A 16791-nucleotide genomic window follows, 5' to 3' on the forward strand; every position below is an offset into this window, starting at 1 on the left:
GGAATTTCGTACGCAGTATTAAAAAAACTAAATAAAAGTGTCAAGTGTTTAGTGTGAGCTCCTCTTGAGCAATAGCAGGACCTAAATGAAACAAAACCCTTCAGTCTCCTCACAAGAGTTCAAGAGTTCATGCCTGTAATGGATGAATCATTTCTGAATGTCTGAAACTCTGATATTTCTTAATGTCTAATTTAATGAATGGGGGGGTTCAAAAATATTTCATGCATTCTGACTTATTAAAGGCGGGGTGCATGATTTTTGAAAATCATACTTGTAGCCAATAGGCACTAAGGGGCGTGTCTACTAACTGACATTGTTGCCTGGGTTGCGTATGTGTGGAGGGCGGGTTTAATCTATACAATGTCACACATTGGCACATTTCTGAACCAACTGTTTTCTTGGCTTGGTGCCAAAAACAGTGATAGTTCAGTAATAAGGACGTTGTTATTTCTGAAACTTGCAGGATTTTCATTTAAGTATGACCTCTTATATAACAAAATATCAAGGTAAAACTGATTCTTTGATTCACCGCTCCTTTAAAATAATAATTTTTGGCATACATAGATGTTTTTAACTCAACAGCTGATGGCCATCAATGAGATTGGAATGAGAAATCATTTTAATCAAATTTTATAAATGTTGCATGATGACATTGTTTAATTATGTAAGGTTTCATGTAATTTTCAATTATTAGTCCTAGATGTTACAGTATTAGTCCAACTCGATGGTTTGTTAACACAGCACAGAATTAAGTTTTCAGATCAAAAAATGTCTCGGTTACATATGTAACCCTTGTTCCCTGAAGGAAGGGAGCGGAGAATCCCTTTGCGGAGACCAATCTACTTCGAGAAACTATTAAAAAGCGCCAATAAAATTGGCATGCAGATATTTGCATCTGCCGCGCAGGTATTTAACAAGAGGCAGGTTCAATAATCAAATCAGCTATTTTCGCTGAGAAAGCTGAACATGGAGTTTGAGAAAGCACTTCAGACTAACCTGTCTTTATAGCAAGTATCTCCAGAGGAATGAGGACGGCCCTACCCCTAAGCTAGTGTGGTGGGCGAGCCGAAGGAATATTAGCTGGGGCTATTTCACAGCGACGCATCTACAGACTGGGCCGTGTTAACCATCGCCGAGCAGACCCCAACGAAGTGGAGAAAGGCGGGCATCCTAAGTGTACACTGGAGTGCGGTGGGTGAGTCCTTGTGCTGTGGAAGTTTCACTTTGATGTGGTGCTGTGTAATGCTGTGTCTTGTTGTGTGTCTTGTCAGAAAAACCCCCGCCTCCCTACACCTCGTCGAGGGAGAGTAAAAGAGGCTGCAGCTAGTGTCACAGGAGTGACGATCTTTTGGGCGGAACCAAAAGTTGGGAAAGTTTGGTTCCGCCCGGATGTTTCCGCCCGGACCGAGAAGAGAAAACACCGGACATCCGGTAGCACCGCGAGGGCTGTAATCAGCCAAACTACGGACAGCTGCGGGTAATTAACAAGAACGCCGGGTGATTGGACGAAGGCAACACCCGGGCGAATACTTAAGAGCAGCTTAAATCACAGTTTGTGTGGTTGTTATGACCAGTGTTGGTGTGTGCTGTAGCGCTGAGTTAAACTCACCGGGTACGCCAGTCGGATTATTGGACTTGCTCTCTCTCTCTCTTTGTGCATCGTGGGATTTCGGCGGATGCAGATATTGAAGACCTTACGGGTTGGAAAGTAAGTGGAGACCGACCGTGTATAAATGAAGTGAAGGAAGAAGGAACGTGCTATCGTGAGTTGTTGCTGGAATTATCGTAAGGAGAAGTCAACCTAAGGAAGCGTGAGATAACAGAAGTCCCGCAGTTGTGAGTAAACGAACTCATTCATTGAATGTACTTTGCATGTATTTGACCTGGACATCTTTTAAAGTGCTTTCCAGCGAGAGTCAGTGGCCCCGCCCCTGAGTCAGCGTGGTGGGTGAGCCAAAAGATCTTTGTGTGAGACAGCCACAGTGACGGAAAACAACTGCTAGGCCGTGTTACCATCTCCACATTCTTGTTCAGAGCGAGGCGAAGGAAGACGGGCGTCTATTGTGTGCACTGAGCGTGGTGGGTGAGTCTTGGATGTAGAACTTTCACTTTGAAGTGGTGCTGTGTATATTGCAGTGAGATTGCTGTGTCGTGTCAGACGTACCCCGCCTCCAGTCACTCGCTAGGGGCGCTGAAGAGGAAAACGGATTCTAGAATAATCCTGTGTATGATCATGCTGTGAGTGTGTTTCAGCCTTAGAAATTACGGAGTAGTTCCTGAAGTATTTTCGTAGCCAGACGCTTGGCGGACTTGTGTTAGGAGTGGCGGTGAAGATCTGTACGACTGGCGGTGTGAGTATTACCAGTTTCATTGCTACTTTACCTGTGTGCTATTTATCATCACAGAGTCGGAGGCGAAGGAGATCCGCCGCCCCGAGGTCTCTACAAAGGGGCGCCCCGGTCCGGTTGTCGATTGCCAACGGGCGTCGAGGAAAGGGCAGCGCTCGACCCAGGTGTGACGGCGTGACACTTCCGCCCCTCTGTTGACCCAACGAGTCAGCCAAGAGGGTTTGGTCCCCGGCGCTATCTTGGAAACCACTGCCGGTCGATGCAGTACGCCTAGCCGTTATCGTAAGTCCGCCACCCCGAGAAATATATCCTGTTCAGTCTGTCCATCAACAGGGAAGAAAGCTGTCGTCTGTGGAGGAAGAGAGAGAGAACCAGTGTGAGCTCTAAGGAGACCCGTTGTGAAGGAGAACCATACGTACCAGAAGCTGTAATCAGCGACGAGGTGAGAGAACTAACCGAGAATGATTCACTGTGCCTTTGTGTCCCAGCTGTCGTCTGTGGAGGAAGAGAGAGAGAGCCAGTGTGAGCTCTAAGGAGACCCGTTGTGAAGGAGAACCATACGTACCAGAGGCTGTAATCAGCGACGAGGTGAGAGAACTAACCGAGAACGATTCACTGTGCCTTTGTGTCCCAGCTGTCGTCTGTGGAGGAAGAGAGAGAGAACCAGTGTGAGCTCTAAGGAGACCCGTTGTGAAGGAGAACCATACGTACCAGAAGCTGTAATCAGCGACGAGGTGAGAGAACTAACCGAGAACGATTCACTGTGCCTTTGTGTCCCAGCTGTCGTCTGTGGAGGAAGAGAGAGAGAACCAGTGTGAGCTCTAAGGAGACCCCGTTGTGAAGGAGAACCATACGTACCAGAAGCTGTAATCAGCGACGAGGTGAGAGAACTAACCGAGAACGATTCACTGTGCCTTTGTGTCCCAGCTGTCGTCTGTGGAGGAAGAGAGAGAGAACCAGTGTGAGCTCTAAGGAGACCCGTTGTGAAGGAGAACCATACGTACCCGAAGCCGTAATCAGCGACGAGGTGAGAGAACTAACTGAGAACGATTCACTGTGCCTTTAAGTCCCAGCTGTCGTCTGTGGAGGAAAAGAGAGAGAACAAGCGTGAGCTCTAAGGAGACCAGTTGTGAAGGAGAACCATACGTGCCGGGAGTTGTAGTCAGCGACGAGGTGAGAGAACAAATTGGAGTTGATTCACTGTGATTTTGTGTCCCAGCTGTTGTCTGTGGGAGAAGAGAGAGAACAAGGGTGAGCACTAAAGTAACGAGTCGAGGAGGAAAATCCATACTTACCCAGCAGCTGTAGTCGGTGGAGAGGTGAGGAGACTCTCACGAGAACGATCAACTGTGTCTTCATGCCCCAGCTGTAGCCTGTGGAGAGAAAGGGAAAACAGGAAGGGAGAGTGAGTCGACAACCAAGGAGCTGCGTGGGAAGACGGCGGAGTGCCGCGAACCACACGCAGGTACACGGACAGGAAACAGTACATGCCCATATTTATTGTGATTTTATTCTGCCTCCAGGAAGGAAGAGGAGCGCGCCACGGGCAGAGGGAACCAGAGGCGGGAGCCTGTTCCCCGACGTAAACCCCCCCCCCCCCCTGGAGGACAGATCCTGATCTTAGTTTTAATTCCCCCTTACCCAAGTCCCCGTATATTTTAAATATTTAAATAAATAAAGAATATTTTTTATACTTACCTGTACTCGTTGTTGTCTGGTCATTGGGTTGGTTTTGGGGACCTCCTCGAGGTGGAAATTAGAAAGGGGCGTGGCTTAAACACTAGCGGCCAGCCCCTGGCTTGTGACAGATTTTGGCGTAGTCGGCAGGATTCCACCTCGAGTTGAGTAACCAGACTAGCCCAATGACCGACAACGCGGGACCCGCAGCCCTACCCCGTGCGGTGCCTGTCTTTATGGGCAGCCCTTGGGTCCAAAAGTATGGAGGGACAGAGTCGGGAGTACGACTTACAGAATGGAAAGCCCAGTTGGAGTATCTAGCCGACCTGCAAGGCCTTAGTGTAGCCCAGCGGCTCCAGTTCGTGCTGAACTCCCTAGATGTAGAAGCGCGGCGAGAAGTACAGGCCGCCCCTGAAGCTGTCCGAACCAGTGCCCAAACTATATTCCAGTTTCTCACCGAGCAATATGGTGATCACACCCCCGTAGCCGTCCTCCGTTCCCAATTTTTTAATAGTAAGCAAGGCCCCCGACAACCCATTAGAGCTTTTGCCCTGAGACTGCGAGAGCAGTTCACCCGGTTACAGACCCGCCGCGATCATGGATTGGGTGATGGAGAGACTTTGCTGCGCGACCAATTCCTTTTGGGGATGAAAGAGGGCCCCGTGAGACAGAGTCTGAGGGTCCAGTTTCGGAGAGACCCCGACCTCACATTTGAAGATCTAAGGAAGGAGGCGCTAGCGTTGGAGGGCGATGAGGTTGAGGTGAGCGAGACCCCAGTGTGTGCGGCTGTGAACGAAAGCGTGCCACCACCACCTGAGCGCACGGATTGGAAACAGGCTCTGAAGGCAGAACTCTTGAAAGACGTCCGGGAACAAATGTCAGAAATATCTAAGACCCTCCTGGGAGAGCTGCGCCAAGGTAGGGCGCGGGAGGAACCAAGGCCGGCACCCCGAGAGCGAGTGTACTTGGAGAGGAGCCGAGAGCCGCCGGGACGACCAAACCGCTATAATCGGCCCAGGGTTGAATGGGATGACCAGGGGCGACCGATTTGCAACCGTTGTGGTGAGTCAGGACATATTAGCCGTCAGTGTGGGCCCCGTAGGGCATCTGAAGGAAGTTTGTAGGACGACCGGCCACAGTGGGTCGTGTGGCCGGGGCCCCTCGAGGAGACCCGGGAAGAAGGGACAACTCAAGACAACAGATGATCGGGCATAGCCCGGTGGCAGAAGTGAAAGTGTGTGGCAAGTGGATTCAGTGCCTGGTAGATACGGGCTCACAGGTAACGATGTTTGCAGAAAGCCTCTCCAAGGAGATATTCGGACGAGGGGGAACACAAGGAGCGGAGGCCCCCTGGCTGACGTTGAAGGGCGCAAATGGCCTGGAAATTCCCTACATTGGCTATCGCCTGACGGATCTGGAAGTACATGGAGTCGTTGTCCCCCAAAAGGGGGTGATCATCGTTGAAGATAAGTGTTTGGGCACCCATCGAGCCCTATTGGGCATGAATGTCCTCTCCGAGTGCTGGGAAGAGATATTCCAGGCTAGGCCTGGTCCAAGGATCTCACCTGCTGAGAGGCCCAAGTGGGAGCGCGTAGTGGCTGACTGCCGCCGGGTCCAAATGAACCAGGTGCGTAGAGACCGGGAGGAAGTGGGGAGAGTAACATGCCGTTTTGCTTTGTCTATTCCCCCTAGGAGTGAGGCTATCGTGTGGGCAAGAGTGCCCCTTCGGGAAGCGAACCCAGAGGAGTGGGTATTGGTCGAGCCACACACGGACTGCCCACAGGTGGAGGTAGCACGGGGACTAGCGGCGATCCGCCGGGGGAGGATTCCTGTGAGGGTACGAAATGAGCACCCCTACGCAGTACAACTATATCGACATCAACGACTGGCCCGGCTGACGATGGTCACGCCCACCCAGGTGAGGGAGGAAAGGGACGTCAGCTTTCGTCAGGTGTGCCCCACTGTGATCGAGGTGGCCCTGACTCAAATGGATGCCCCGCCGAATAACCTAGGGAGAGGTGTGCCCAACCATCTAGCGGGTGAGTCATTGCAAGGGGACGACTTGGGACAGGTACAGGCACAGAAGTTGCAGGCGCTCCTTCGGAAGTGGCAACATGTGTTCGCAAGGCACGATGAAGACTACGGATGCACCGGGGTGGTGGAGCACCACATCCCCACTGGGGACGCTGGGCCAAGTAGGGAGAGGTACCGACCCATCCCACCCACCTTGTATGCGGAGGTACGTACGCTTCTGCAGGGCCTGTTTGGCAGGGGCATCGTCCGGGAGAGTAGTAGCCCCTGGGTGGCCCCCATCGTGCTCGTACAGAAAAAGACGGGAGCCTGGAGGTTCTGTGTGGACTATCGCAAGCTGAACCTGGTAACAAAGAAGGACGCATTCCCCTTACCACGAATTGAAGACTCCCTTGCTAGTCTCACGCAGTCAGCCTGGTACTCGACCTTAGATCTGGCCAGCGGATATTGGCAAGTGCAAGTGGCCGAGGCAGATAGGGAGAAGACCGCCTTCACGACCCCGTTCGGATTATTTGAATGGGACCGGATGCCTTTCGGGCTCTGCAACGCTCCGGCCACGTTCCAACGCTTGATGCAACGCTGCCTTGGAGGTCAGTTGATGGAGTCAGTATTGGTATATTTGGATGATGTGATTGTGTATTCCCCAGATTTCGACTCACACCTCCGACACCTAGAGGAAGTCTTTCGAGCTATGGAGAGATATGGGCTGAAGCTACAGCCGGATAAATGCCATCTGCTGCGGCGAGAAGTGAGGTTCCTAGGACATGTGGTCAGCGCAGCGGGGGTGGCCGTGGACCCCGAGAAGGTCTCTGCGGTAAAGGATTGGGCCGCACCGAAGACTGTAAGGCAAGTACGATCCTTTCTGGGGTTCGTGGGGTATTATCGGCGATTCATTAAAGACTTCTCGAAGATCGCCAAGCCCCTTAACCAATTGCTGGTTGGAACGGGGCAAAGCCGGGGCCGTGGGTCACCCTCCATTAACTGGGATAACGATTGTGAGTTGGCTTTTCAGAGGCTGAAGCAGGAATTGCTACAGGCCCCCATCTTGGCGTACGCCGACTTTTCTGAACCTTTTATCTTGTATACAGACGCGAGCAACCTGGGACTGGGAGCAGTACTGGCCCAACGGCAAGAAGGAACAGAGCGGGTAATCGCTTATGCAAGCCGAAGCCTCCACCCGGCAGAGAGGAATGATGCCAACTACAGCTCCTTCAAGCTGGAACTGCTGGCCCTGAAGTGGGCCTTGAGCGAGAAGTTCAAGGACTATCTTTGGGGAGCCAAGGTAACGGTCATTACAGATAACAACCCTCTGGTGCATTTACAGACGGCGAAGCTGGGGGCCGTGGAACAGCGGTGGGTGGCTCAGCTGGCTAACTTCGATTATCAACTGCAGTATCGGCCCGGGCGAGAGCATACGAACGCAGATGTTCTCTCGAGACTACCGGAGGGAAAGAGCCCCAAACGCCGGGGGTATTGGAAGGAAGATAGCCAGGAGGAAGGCTACATGATCGGGGCCGTGGAGGCGCCAGGAGGCCAGCGGGAGGCCGTGCCAGGAAACTGGGGGTGGGACCCCCGCCGCTGGATAGAGAGGCAGGCCCAGGACCGGGACGTGTGCCAGGTGAAAATGTGGGTAGAGCAGAGCAAACGGCCAACGTCGGCGGAAAGATTGGCCCAGACGGAGACTGGGAGAAGATTATTGGGGCAGTGGGAGAAGTTGGAGCTACAGGAAGGGGTGCTTTGTAGGAAGACCCGCGACCCGAAGTCGGGTGAGGAAGTGAGCCAGATCGTGGTACCCGCCGACCAGGTAAACGCATTAGTCACAGCCTATCATGACCAGTTGGGACACCAGGGACAGGAGAGGACCGTATCCCTACTACGGAGATTCTTTTACTGGCCTGGGCTGGAGGCGTCTGTGCATGACTCAATTCAAGCCTGCCCTCGGTGCACACTGTTTAAATCGAGACGAGAGTTGCCAACGGGCGTCGAGGAAAGGGCAGCGCTCGACCCAGGTGTGACGGTGTGACACTTCCGCCCCTCTGTTGACCCAACGAGTCAGCCAAGAGGGTTTGGTCCCCGGCGCTATCTTGGAAACCACTGCCGGTCGATGCAGTACGCCTAGCCGTTATCGTAAGTCCGCCACCCCGAGAAATATATCCTGTTCAGTCTGTCCATCAACAGGGAAGAAAGCTGTCGTCTGTGGAGGAAGAGAGAGAGAACCAGTGTGAGCTCTAAGGAGACCCGTTGTGAAGGAGAACCATACGTACCAGAAGCTGTAATCAGCGACGAGGTGAGAGAACTAACCGAGAACGATTCACTGTGCCTTTGTGTCCCAGCTGTCGTCTGTGGAGGAAGAGAGAGAGAGCCAGTGTGAGCTCTAAGGAGACCCGTTGTGAAGGAGAACCATACGTACCAGAAGCTGTAATCAGCGACGAGGTGAGAGAACTAACCGAGAACGATTCACTGTGCCTTTGTGTCCCAGCTGTCGTCTGTGGAGGAAGAGAGAGAGAACCAGTGTGAGCTCTAAGGAGACCCGTTGTGAAGGAGAACCATACGTACCAGAAGCTGTAATCAGCGACGAGGTGAGAGAACTAACCGAGAACGATTCACTGTGCCTTTGTGTCCCAGCTGTCGTCTGTGGAGGAAGAGAGAGAGAACCAGTGTGAGCTCTAAGGAGACCCGTTGTGAAGGAGAACCATACGTACCAGAAGCTGTAATCAGCGACGAGGTGAGAGAACTAACCGAGAACGATTCACTGTGCCTTTGTGTCCCAGCTGTCGTCTGTGGAGGAAGAGAGAGAGAACCAGTGTGAGCTCTAAGGAGACCCGTTGTGAAGGAGAACCATACATACCCGAAGCCGTAATCAGCGACGAGGTGAGAGAACTAACTGAGAACGATTCACTGTGCCTTTAAGTCCCAGCTGTCGTCTGTGGAGGAAAAGAGAGAGAACAAGCGTGAGCTCTAAGGAGACCAGTTGTGAAGGAGAACCATACGTGCCGGGAGTTGTAGTCAGCGACGAGGTGAGAGAACAAATTGGAGTTGATTCACTGTGCTTTTGTGTCCCAGCTGTTGTCTGTGGGAGAAGAGAGAGAACAAGGGTGAGCACTAAAGTAACGAGTCGAGGAGGAAAATCCATACTTACCCAGCAGCTGTAGTCGGTGGAGAGGTGAGGAGACTCTCACGAGAACGATCCACTGTGTCTTCATGCCCCAGCTGTAGCCTGTGGAGAGAAAGGGAAAACAGGAAGGGAGAGTGAGTCGACAACCAAGGAGCTTCGTGGGAAGACGGCGGAGTGCCGCGAACCACACGCAGGTACACGGACAGGAAACAGTACATGCCCATATTTATTGTGATTTTATTCTGCCTCCAGGAAGGAAGAGGAGCGCGCCACGGGCAGAGGGACCAGAGGCGGGAGCCCGTTCCCCGACGTAACCCCCCCCCCCTGGAGGACAGATCCTGATCTTAGTTTTAATTCCCCCTTACCCAAGTCCCCGTATATTTTAAATATTTAAATAAATAAAGAATATTTTTTATACTTACCTGTACTCGTTGTTGTCTGGTCATTGGGTTGGTTTTGGGGACCTCCTCGAGGTGGAAGTTAGAAAGGGGCGTGGCTTAAACACTAGCGGCCAGCCCCTGGCTTGTGACACTAGTACGACAAAGAGGTTGAGTGAGTACGACAAAGGCTTGCTGTTACTAATAATTTCATCTATCCCATACTTACCGTTGCAGAGTGAGGCGCAGCGAATACCGTCTGACCCGTGGTCTCTACAAAGGGGCGCCCCTGTCCGGTGTTCTCTGTAACCATCGAGACCGTCGAGAGGGTTCGCCCCCCGACGCTATATTGGAACAGCTTAACATCATTTCGTCGCCTCGAGAAGTCCGGTTGTCGTAAGTCCACCACCCTTTCACCCGAAATAATTAAATCCTGAAACCTGATTGCAAGGAACTAAGAACGGGCCGTGTAGAAACGGCACGAGCGGAGTGCAACGAAGAGAAACTGCATTTATACTGTACTTACTGTACGTGGTCCTCAGTGAAGAGGTGAGAGTACATCCAGCGCTAAATAACTGTGTCTTTGTGTCGCAGCCCGCCGCCTGTAGAGAGAGAAAGAGAGAGTGAACGTCACGAGGAGGAACTGTGTTTACACCGTACTTACTGTACGTGGTCCCTAGAGAAGAGGTGAGAACAAACCAGTGCCAAATAACTGTGTCTCTGTGTCGTAGCCCGCTGCCTGTGGAGAGAGAGAGAAAGAGAGAGTGAACGACACGAGGAGAAACTGTGTCTATACCGTACTTACTGTACGTGGTCCCCAGTGAAGGGGTGAGGACAACCCAGTGCCAAATAACTGTGTCCCAGCTGCTGCCTGTGGAGAAAGGAAGGAGAGAGAGAGGGAAAGCAAACATGAAGAGGCCGATATTTTAAGTTTCCCTTGCCCCCCCCCCCCTATTTTATCTTTTTTAAATAATTTAATAAAAGTTGTCAAATTTTAATCTTGTGCCAGTCTGGTCATTGGGGTGTTTTGGGACCTCCTTGGGGTGGAACTAGGAGGAGCGTGACCCGCGACAGGGGCGGTCCGCTTCTCCGACCTGCGCAGTGGCGGCGTTTCACGAAAACCTAGGGTATGGCAAAAATTATTCGTACAAGAAGGCCATTCAAATAACGAATCTATGAAACCACATTATATCCATATGTGTACATACTTCACCAACCTGTATAAAATCATACTATGATTGCACGGATGTACACTTACTGACAACAATACGGAAGCAATACAAATGAAAAACAAAAATAGAAATCATGGTTGTTTAAAATGGTTTTCAAATGTTGTCAAGTGCAACTCCAGCAACAGATAAACTAAAACAAGATAATATCAAAACATACTGTAACATCCCTTCACAAATCTTGTCATGACAGCCGCCAATAAACACTTATAAAAACACAATAAAGACGTTTAATGATGTGATAAAGCACACGTAGTTAACCCAGCCAGCTAACCAACTAAGACTAAAACACTAAATAAAACTCTTAGTAAAACAGGGCTAAATGCAAAAACAAGTCTTACCTTTTGTCGTCGTGCAGTTTTTATTCCACATGTCGCCATATTCAAAAACGCGCGCAAATAATTAATACAATTCACTTCGACTGCGCTACAATTTCCCAGTGTAAGAGAACATGCTTATTTATCCACAGGGAACAAATCATATTACTTCTGGAATAATGTATGCAATATGCATAGCGCGAGTGTGGGGAAGAACCGTGAGTCTGTTTAAATGTTAAAACAAAAAAAGGAGTTTACTTGCGAAAATAAAGATTATAACAACAGCGGTCATCATGAAACCTCCTGCACAATTCAAGCTGCGCTGCAAGAACGACAGGTTGATGACATCAAAGTACCGCGAGGATGAGGCGAGAAATCATCGGAAGAGTTTGCTTTCAGACCGCTCTCGCGGCACGTTGATGTCATCCACATGTCGGTTCCTGTATTATAGCATGAAGTCGAGCACACACGTAAATTATCCATATTAGTGATATACCAATGTTCAGAAATGTTCTACTGAAAATATTTAACATTATTTTTAATGAGCTTCATTATAGCCTGTTAATTTCTGGTGTTTTGTCTGAATGCTAGGGTATGGCAACTGCCATACCCTGCCATACGCAAACGCCGCCCCTGGACCTGCGACAAAAATATAGCTGTGCCAAACAGATTAATTTTTGTTATTAGAAACCAAAAAATATATTTTTTGAAATAGATGGCTTACACTGAATATTAAAGAAAAAGCAGCCACTAGAGCTCATATTATATATAAACTCCTTCTATACTCTTAAAAATTCATCCTAAATTGAAAATTTAAGAAGCTTCTTGAAAAAATGACACAGTTTTGCAGTTTCTAGGCAAAGGGTGACTTGCACTTCAGATGATGAAATGTAACCATTGATTTATTTTGGATGCTTTTAGTCACCAACAAAATTCTCACAGACACAGTTACATTTGTGCTATGTTGGAGTTTGGACATGTTTATTATTATTCAGTAATATAGAAAAAATTTAAATAATTAAAAAAATGTCCTCGGTATTTGAAAAATCCTGGCCAAGGCCTTGTCCCTCAATATTTTTTTATATTTCGGTTAGAGTACACTGTTAAAAATTTCCTGTAATTTTGCAGCTGGTTGCCAGTTCATTTAACTTTGAACAAACTGTTGCCAGTAAATAACATAAATGTAAAATCTACAGTAAGTTACTGGCAGCTAGTTGCCAGTAATACCCAGTAATACTGTAATTTCTACAGAAATTTTTTACAGTGTAGATAGGGCAGATAATTTGTAATAGTTTTGTCCCATCTAGCCAGGTTAGTTATTTTCCCCCATTTTTTCTTTTTAGAATTGCTTTGTTTGTTATTTTGGGTGGAGGGGGTCACTCTTAAGTTGTAACACTTATTACTCCATACATTGAACAAAAAACGAGATTGCGTGTTGTCCATTTTATACAATAAATTAATATATCTAACTAAAATTGCCGGTATTTCTCTTGTATTTGGTCTGATGGCTGGGGGAGTCTCTCCTATTTATTTATAGCAGCTTTTCCCCTATAGATTGTAATATCATGAGTTATTCACAAATGTGATCATGAGTTTTTCACAAATGTGACCATAAGTTTCTCACAAATGTGACTATGAATTTCTCACAAATGTGACCATAAGTTTCTCACAAATGTGACTATGAATTTCTCACAAATGTGACCGTGAGTTTCTCACAAATGTGACCAGATAAAATTAAGATAAAGATAAAATTCTTATCTGAATGTTCATGTATACGTACACGTTCATGGTACTCAGATTTACCTTTTTTTTATCTTCAAACACGTTGTGATGTTGAATCCCTCCCTCTGAAGTATAAAAGATAGGACTCATCATTGACCCTCAAACAATCTACACTGAAGTTCTGAAAACGACGATTTGACAAAAGGGTGAGAGTTTGTAACGTTAACTTACTGAATCTCTGTCTATAATATTCACTTTTAATCAGCAGTGTATATATGAGTGCAGATGTTTCCCTTTTCCTGTTAATTTATTTTCAGATTCATCATGGCAGTCATGAGAGCTCTTGTGCTTCTTTTCTTGGTCTTTTCTGTTGAGAATGCAGCAGGTAACCAAGACATTTACAAGATTTACCAAACACTGCAACTCACTAATATTCCAGATTAAATTCCCATAGAAATGTGTTTTCCATAAAACTTTAAACAAGTGTAACTTTATGTAAAAGGATATCAACAGGAGCAAAATTTAAAGCACTTACAGAAGCATAAATCTGATAATGTGACTTAATATTACTAATACTTTATTCACTGTATAGCTCAAGGAAAATGCCAAAATGAATGGACACCTTTTGGAGTGCAATGCTACAAATTCTTCCCTCAGTCAGTGGACTGGGTCACAGCTGAGGTACTGTCATTCAGTAATTGTTCAATGATACTCAATGTCCTATCTTGATCTAAACAGATTAGATTTTATATTTGCACCAGTGCTTTAAGTGGGCCGGAACGTGCCGGTACTCAGTACCGCCACTTCCAAATATAGCTCTTGAGCGTACCACCACCTCTCCGTGTGCCCAGAACGTGCTTTTAGCGTACTGGAACGCTCATTTGCCAGCTGTTTAAAAATCAGAGGTTTAATTTAACCCTTTGGCTGCGCTGCCGCTCAGAGCGCCCTTCACAATGTACGCTTCTTAATTCGTCTCAACGAGAGCAGAGACTACATTACCCATACACCCTTGCGTTTACAAGTTAAAAGCGCGTGCGTCGCTTTTGCCGCTGTCAATCAGTGTCGTCTGGACTCGAGAGGTGTGTGCTTTTGTGTGAAACGAGCAACCATAGCTGCTCGGTTAAAATGAAAATACTATAAACACTTAATATGACCTCCTGGCTTTAGACTCTGAGTAGTAAAAGAACAAGGTCAGAATCAGAGGACTCGCTGGCTGACATCCCACCAAGCCAGAATTATAGCTGCAGGTCAGACGCAAGCTTTTTCCAATACCCTTTTGTAGGTGCTGTACGTGATAATCTCCGCTGTCGCGACTGTCAGTCTGGTTCCCCTCGACGCAACTTCGGATTTCCTCAGGCGATGTGCAGAGTAAAACATTCTTGAAATTGTTATATACATTTAGTATAATTGCTAAACTACAAGTGAACGAGATTTCAATGAATTTGAACGACGCGCACGGGAGTTTTACCACCCGCAAAATGGAAAACAATGGGACAAAATAAAGTGATGGCTTTCTAGTTTCAAATGGCCAGTATTTTGTTATTCTTGAACCCATAGACATGGTCTTGGTGTCATTTTAAAGTTTTTTTCAAGCTCTTTCTATCTGAAGAACTAGTTTTAGCATTTAACCATGCTGAAAATTTTACTTGCATATTTACCTTTTGCACATTTTATTTATGTTCAAAAGCTCTTTCTACAGTAGCTCTTTCTAATGGTATTTTTCAAAATCCTTTTGCACGTTTTATTTATGAGATATTTCTAGCTCAAGAAAATCCAAAAACTTATAAAGGGATTTATTATTTTTTACAAGGTCGTCTGTTGACTGCTGAATATAAAACCCCTTCAATATAGGAGAAGTCGAATCAGCAAAAAAAAAAAAAAAAAAAAAAATAGAGTACCGGCACTGATTTGCACAAAAATAATCTCTCTCTCTTTAGAAAAACTGTCAATCCTGTGGTGCAAATCTTGCATCTGTGCATGATATAATGGAAAACAGCTTTCTCGCGAGTCTTGTTCATGCTTACACACATGTTTGGATTGGTGGCCATGATGCTGAAGTGGTAAATAACTTTGCTCTAAAATGCTGATATTGTCTGTCTAATTTAAAAAGAATGCTTTTATTATAAAACAGATATTTGTTTCTATAGATACCTTAACTCGTGTTTTTTGTTACAATATAAATGACTGAATTATATCATTAATGAGTGTGAATACATTATTAGTAAACTCTTTCTTCTGACTCTCCTCACTCATTAGGAAGGACAGTGGCTGTGGTCTGATGGATCTCCATTTGACTTTAGCAACTGGTGCTCTGGACAACCTGACAATCAAGGTGCTATAGAGCACTGCGTGGATTTAAACTACAGAAGTAAGAATGTCTCCTATCATTATTGTTTTAGTCACAATCTTAACATTTTTTAGCATTTAGTTTTAAAAAGGCAAGTTTAGTTGTCAGAAATTGATACCTGTAGTGCATTCACTATACATTTAGATCCATATTTTACTTATTCATTGTTGTTATGTTGAAGCCTGATGGTACAATTGTTTGAATTCATTTTATCTCATTAATCTACACTTAGTTCCCCATAATGACAAAGTGAAAACATAATTTTAGAAATGTCTTTAAATTTATTAAAAAGAAAAACTGAAATATTACATTTACATTTAAGCATTTAGACCCTTTACAACACTTGAAATTTTGCTCATATGCTTCTTGATCGTTGCTGATTTATGATCAGATTTTATTCAAACTACACCAGTAATGATCAGTACTGATTTTATTTTCATTTTCTCCCACAGATGACCTTTGCTGGAATGATCAGCCCTGTTCAATCACATTAAGCTACATTTGTGGCAAACCAATGAAATCCTGAAAAATCAATCTGTTTCAAAAGAACTATGATTGTACTACATGCCTATACATTTTTTTTTTATCTTATCCTTAAAACTCAGTATCTTACTGAACCTTTCTGAAAACTTCTCCAATCAATAAAAGCATTTATAAAGCAAATTGTGTGCATTGTTGTTAAAAAATCATCATCAAATAAAATACAATATAAAACAAAACAACAATAGAGTTCCATTTAAAATAACAAAAAGGGCTTTTTACAATTGAAATGGTTAACCACAGGTTATTCTAAACCCCAGAGGCTATTTTGGGGATTTCCGCCTGAATTTGGCCTACCCAATTTCAAAAGCTTCCTATACCCACATGCAGAGGTGTACGTACAAAAGTTTGGTATCATTTTACTGGAAACCCTTTGAAATTTGATAAAACACTGTTGAAAGTGCTTAACCTGGTTGTATGTGTTGTCAGTCCTCTAATAAACACAAAAATAAATGGGCACTTTTTGATTTTTTTTTTCCTAAAGTCTGTATTTAAAAGTGTATAACTCTGGCCCTGAGTTGTAACAAAACCTGCAGACAGTTTTGTTTGATTCCAGCAATTGTCAGCTTACAGAGGAAAAAGGAATTGTTTCTCTATCATAATCTATCCAAAAGTTATTTTACTCCAACTGAAGGGAGGAATAATACTATTTTTGTATACAATTTCCGCCTAAAAAATGTTTCCCCATAACCACATACAGTGGAATAAATGCAATATCTTTATATAATTTTGCAGAAAACCCTTTGAAGTTACATAAAAAGCTGCTGTTTGTGACAAATATTGTTATGTATGTTGTTTTTCATATGATGGAACACCAAATTGTCTTTTTTATGTTGTAAACACTGTCTTTGAAAGTGAATAACTCTGGTTCTGTGTGCTATAGCAGACTGCAGATAGTTCTGGTTGTTAGCAGCAGCAGATAGTAAACACCCAAAAAAGAATGAATTCTTTAGCATGTCGCATTCAAAAGTTATTCTTATTTTACTGAAGGGTGTGAAAATACATTTTTCATATAAAAATACTTTTTTTGTTTTGCACATATAATAAATAGCAAGGGATTATTCATGCACACAACCACAGAAAATGCT

General features: G+C 45.8%; 3 protein-coding genes across 4 annotated transcripts in view; all 3 read left to right on the plus strand.

Annotated features, from left to right (window-relative positions):
• LOC129432018 (ladderlectin) overlaps positions 1-16791 on the plus strand; it is a 174029-nt gene that overhangs the window by 104472 nt on the left and 52766 nt on the right. The gene's annotated exons all lie outside the window — the stretch shown is intronic.
• The window catches only part of LOC141364284 (galactose-specific lectin nattectin-like), a 163567-nt gene that overhangs the window by 97012 nt on the left and 49764 nt on the right, over positions 1-16791 (plus strand). The window lies entirely within an intron of this gene.
• On the plus strand, positions 9884-15826 carry LOC141362126 (galactose-specific lectin nattectin-like). 2 transcript variants are annotated; one of them, XM_073864127.1, is made up of 8 exons: positions 9884-9944; positions 10143-10235; positions 12948-13022; positions 13134-13201; positions 13409-13497; positions 14754-14876; positions 15073-15184; positions 15616-15826. In XM_073864127.1, the coding sequence occupies exons 4-8, from the start codon at positions 13141-13143 to the stop codon at positions 15687-15689; spliced, it is 459 nt and encodes a 152-aa protein (XP_073720228.1). In that variant the 5' UTR covers positions 9884-9944; positions 10143-10235; positions 12948-13022; positions 13134-13140; the 3' UTR covers positions 15690-15826. The 2 variants fall into 2 exon arrangements, with proteins under 2 accessions (XP_073720228.1, XP_073720469.1); XM_073864368.1 differs by lacking the exons at positions 9884-9944; positions 10143-10235 and having other exon boundaries at positions 12845-13022.

Source organism: Misgurnus anguillicaudatus, chromosome 1, assembly GCF_027580225.2.
Source record: "Misgurnus anguillicaudatus chromosome 1, ASM2758022v2, whole genome shotgun sequence".
Taxonomy (NCBI): Eukaryota; Metazoa; Chordata; class Actinopteri; order Cypriniformes; family Cobitidae; genus Misgurnus; species Misgurnus anguillicaudatus.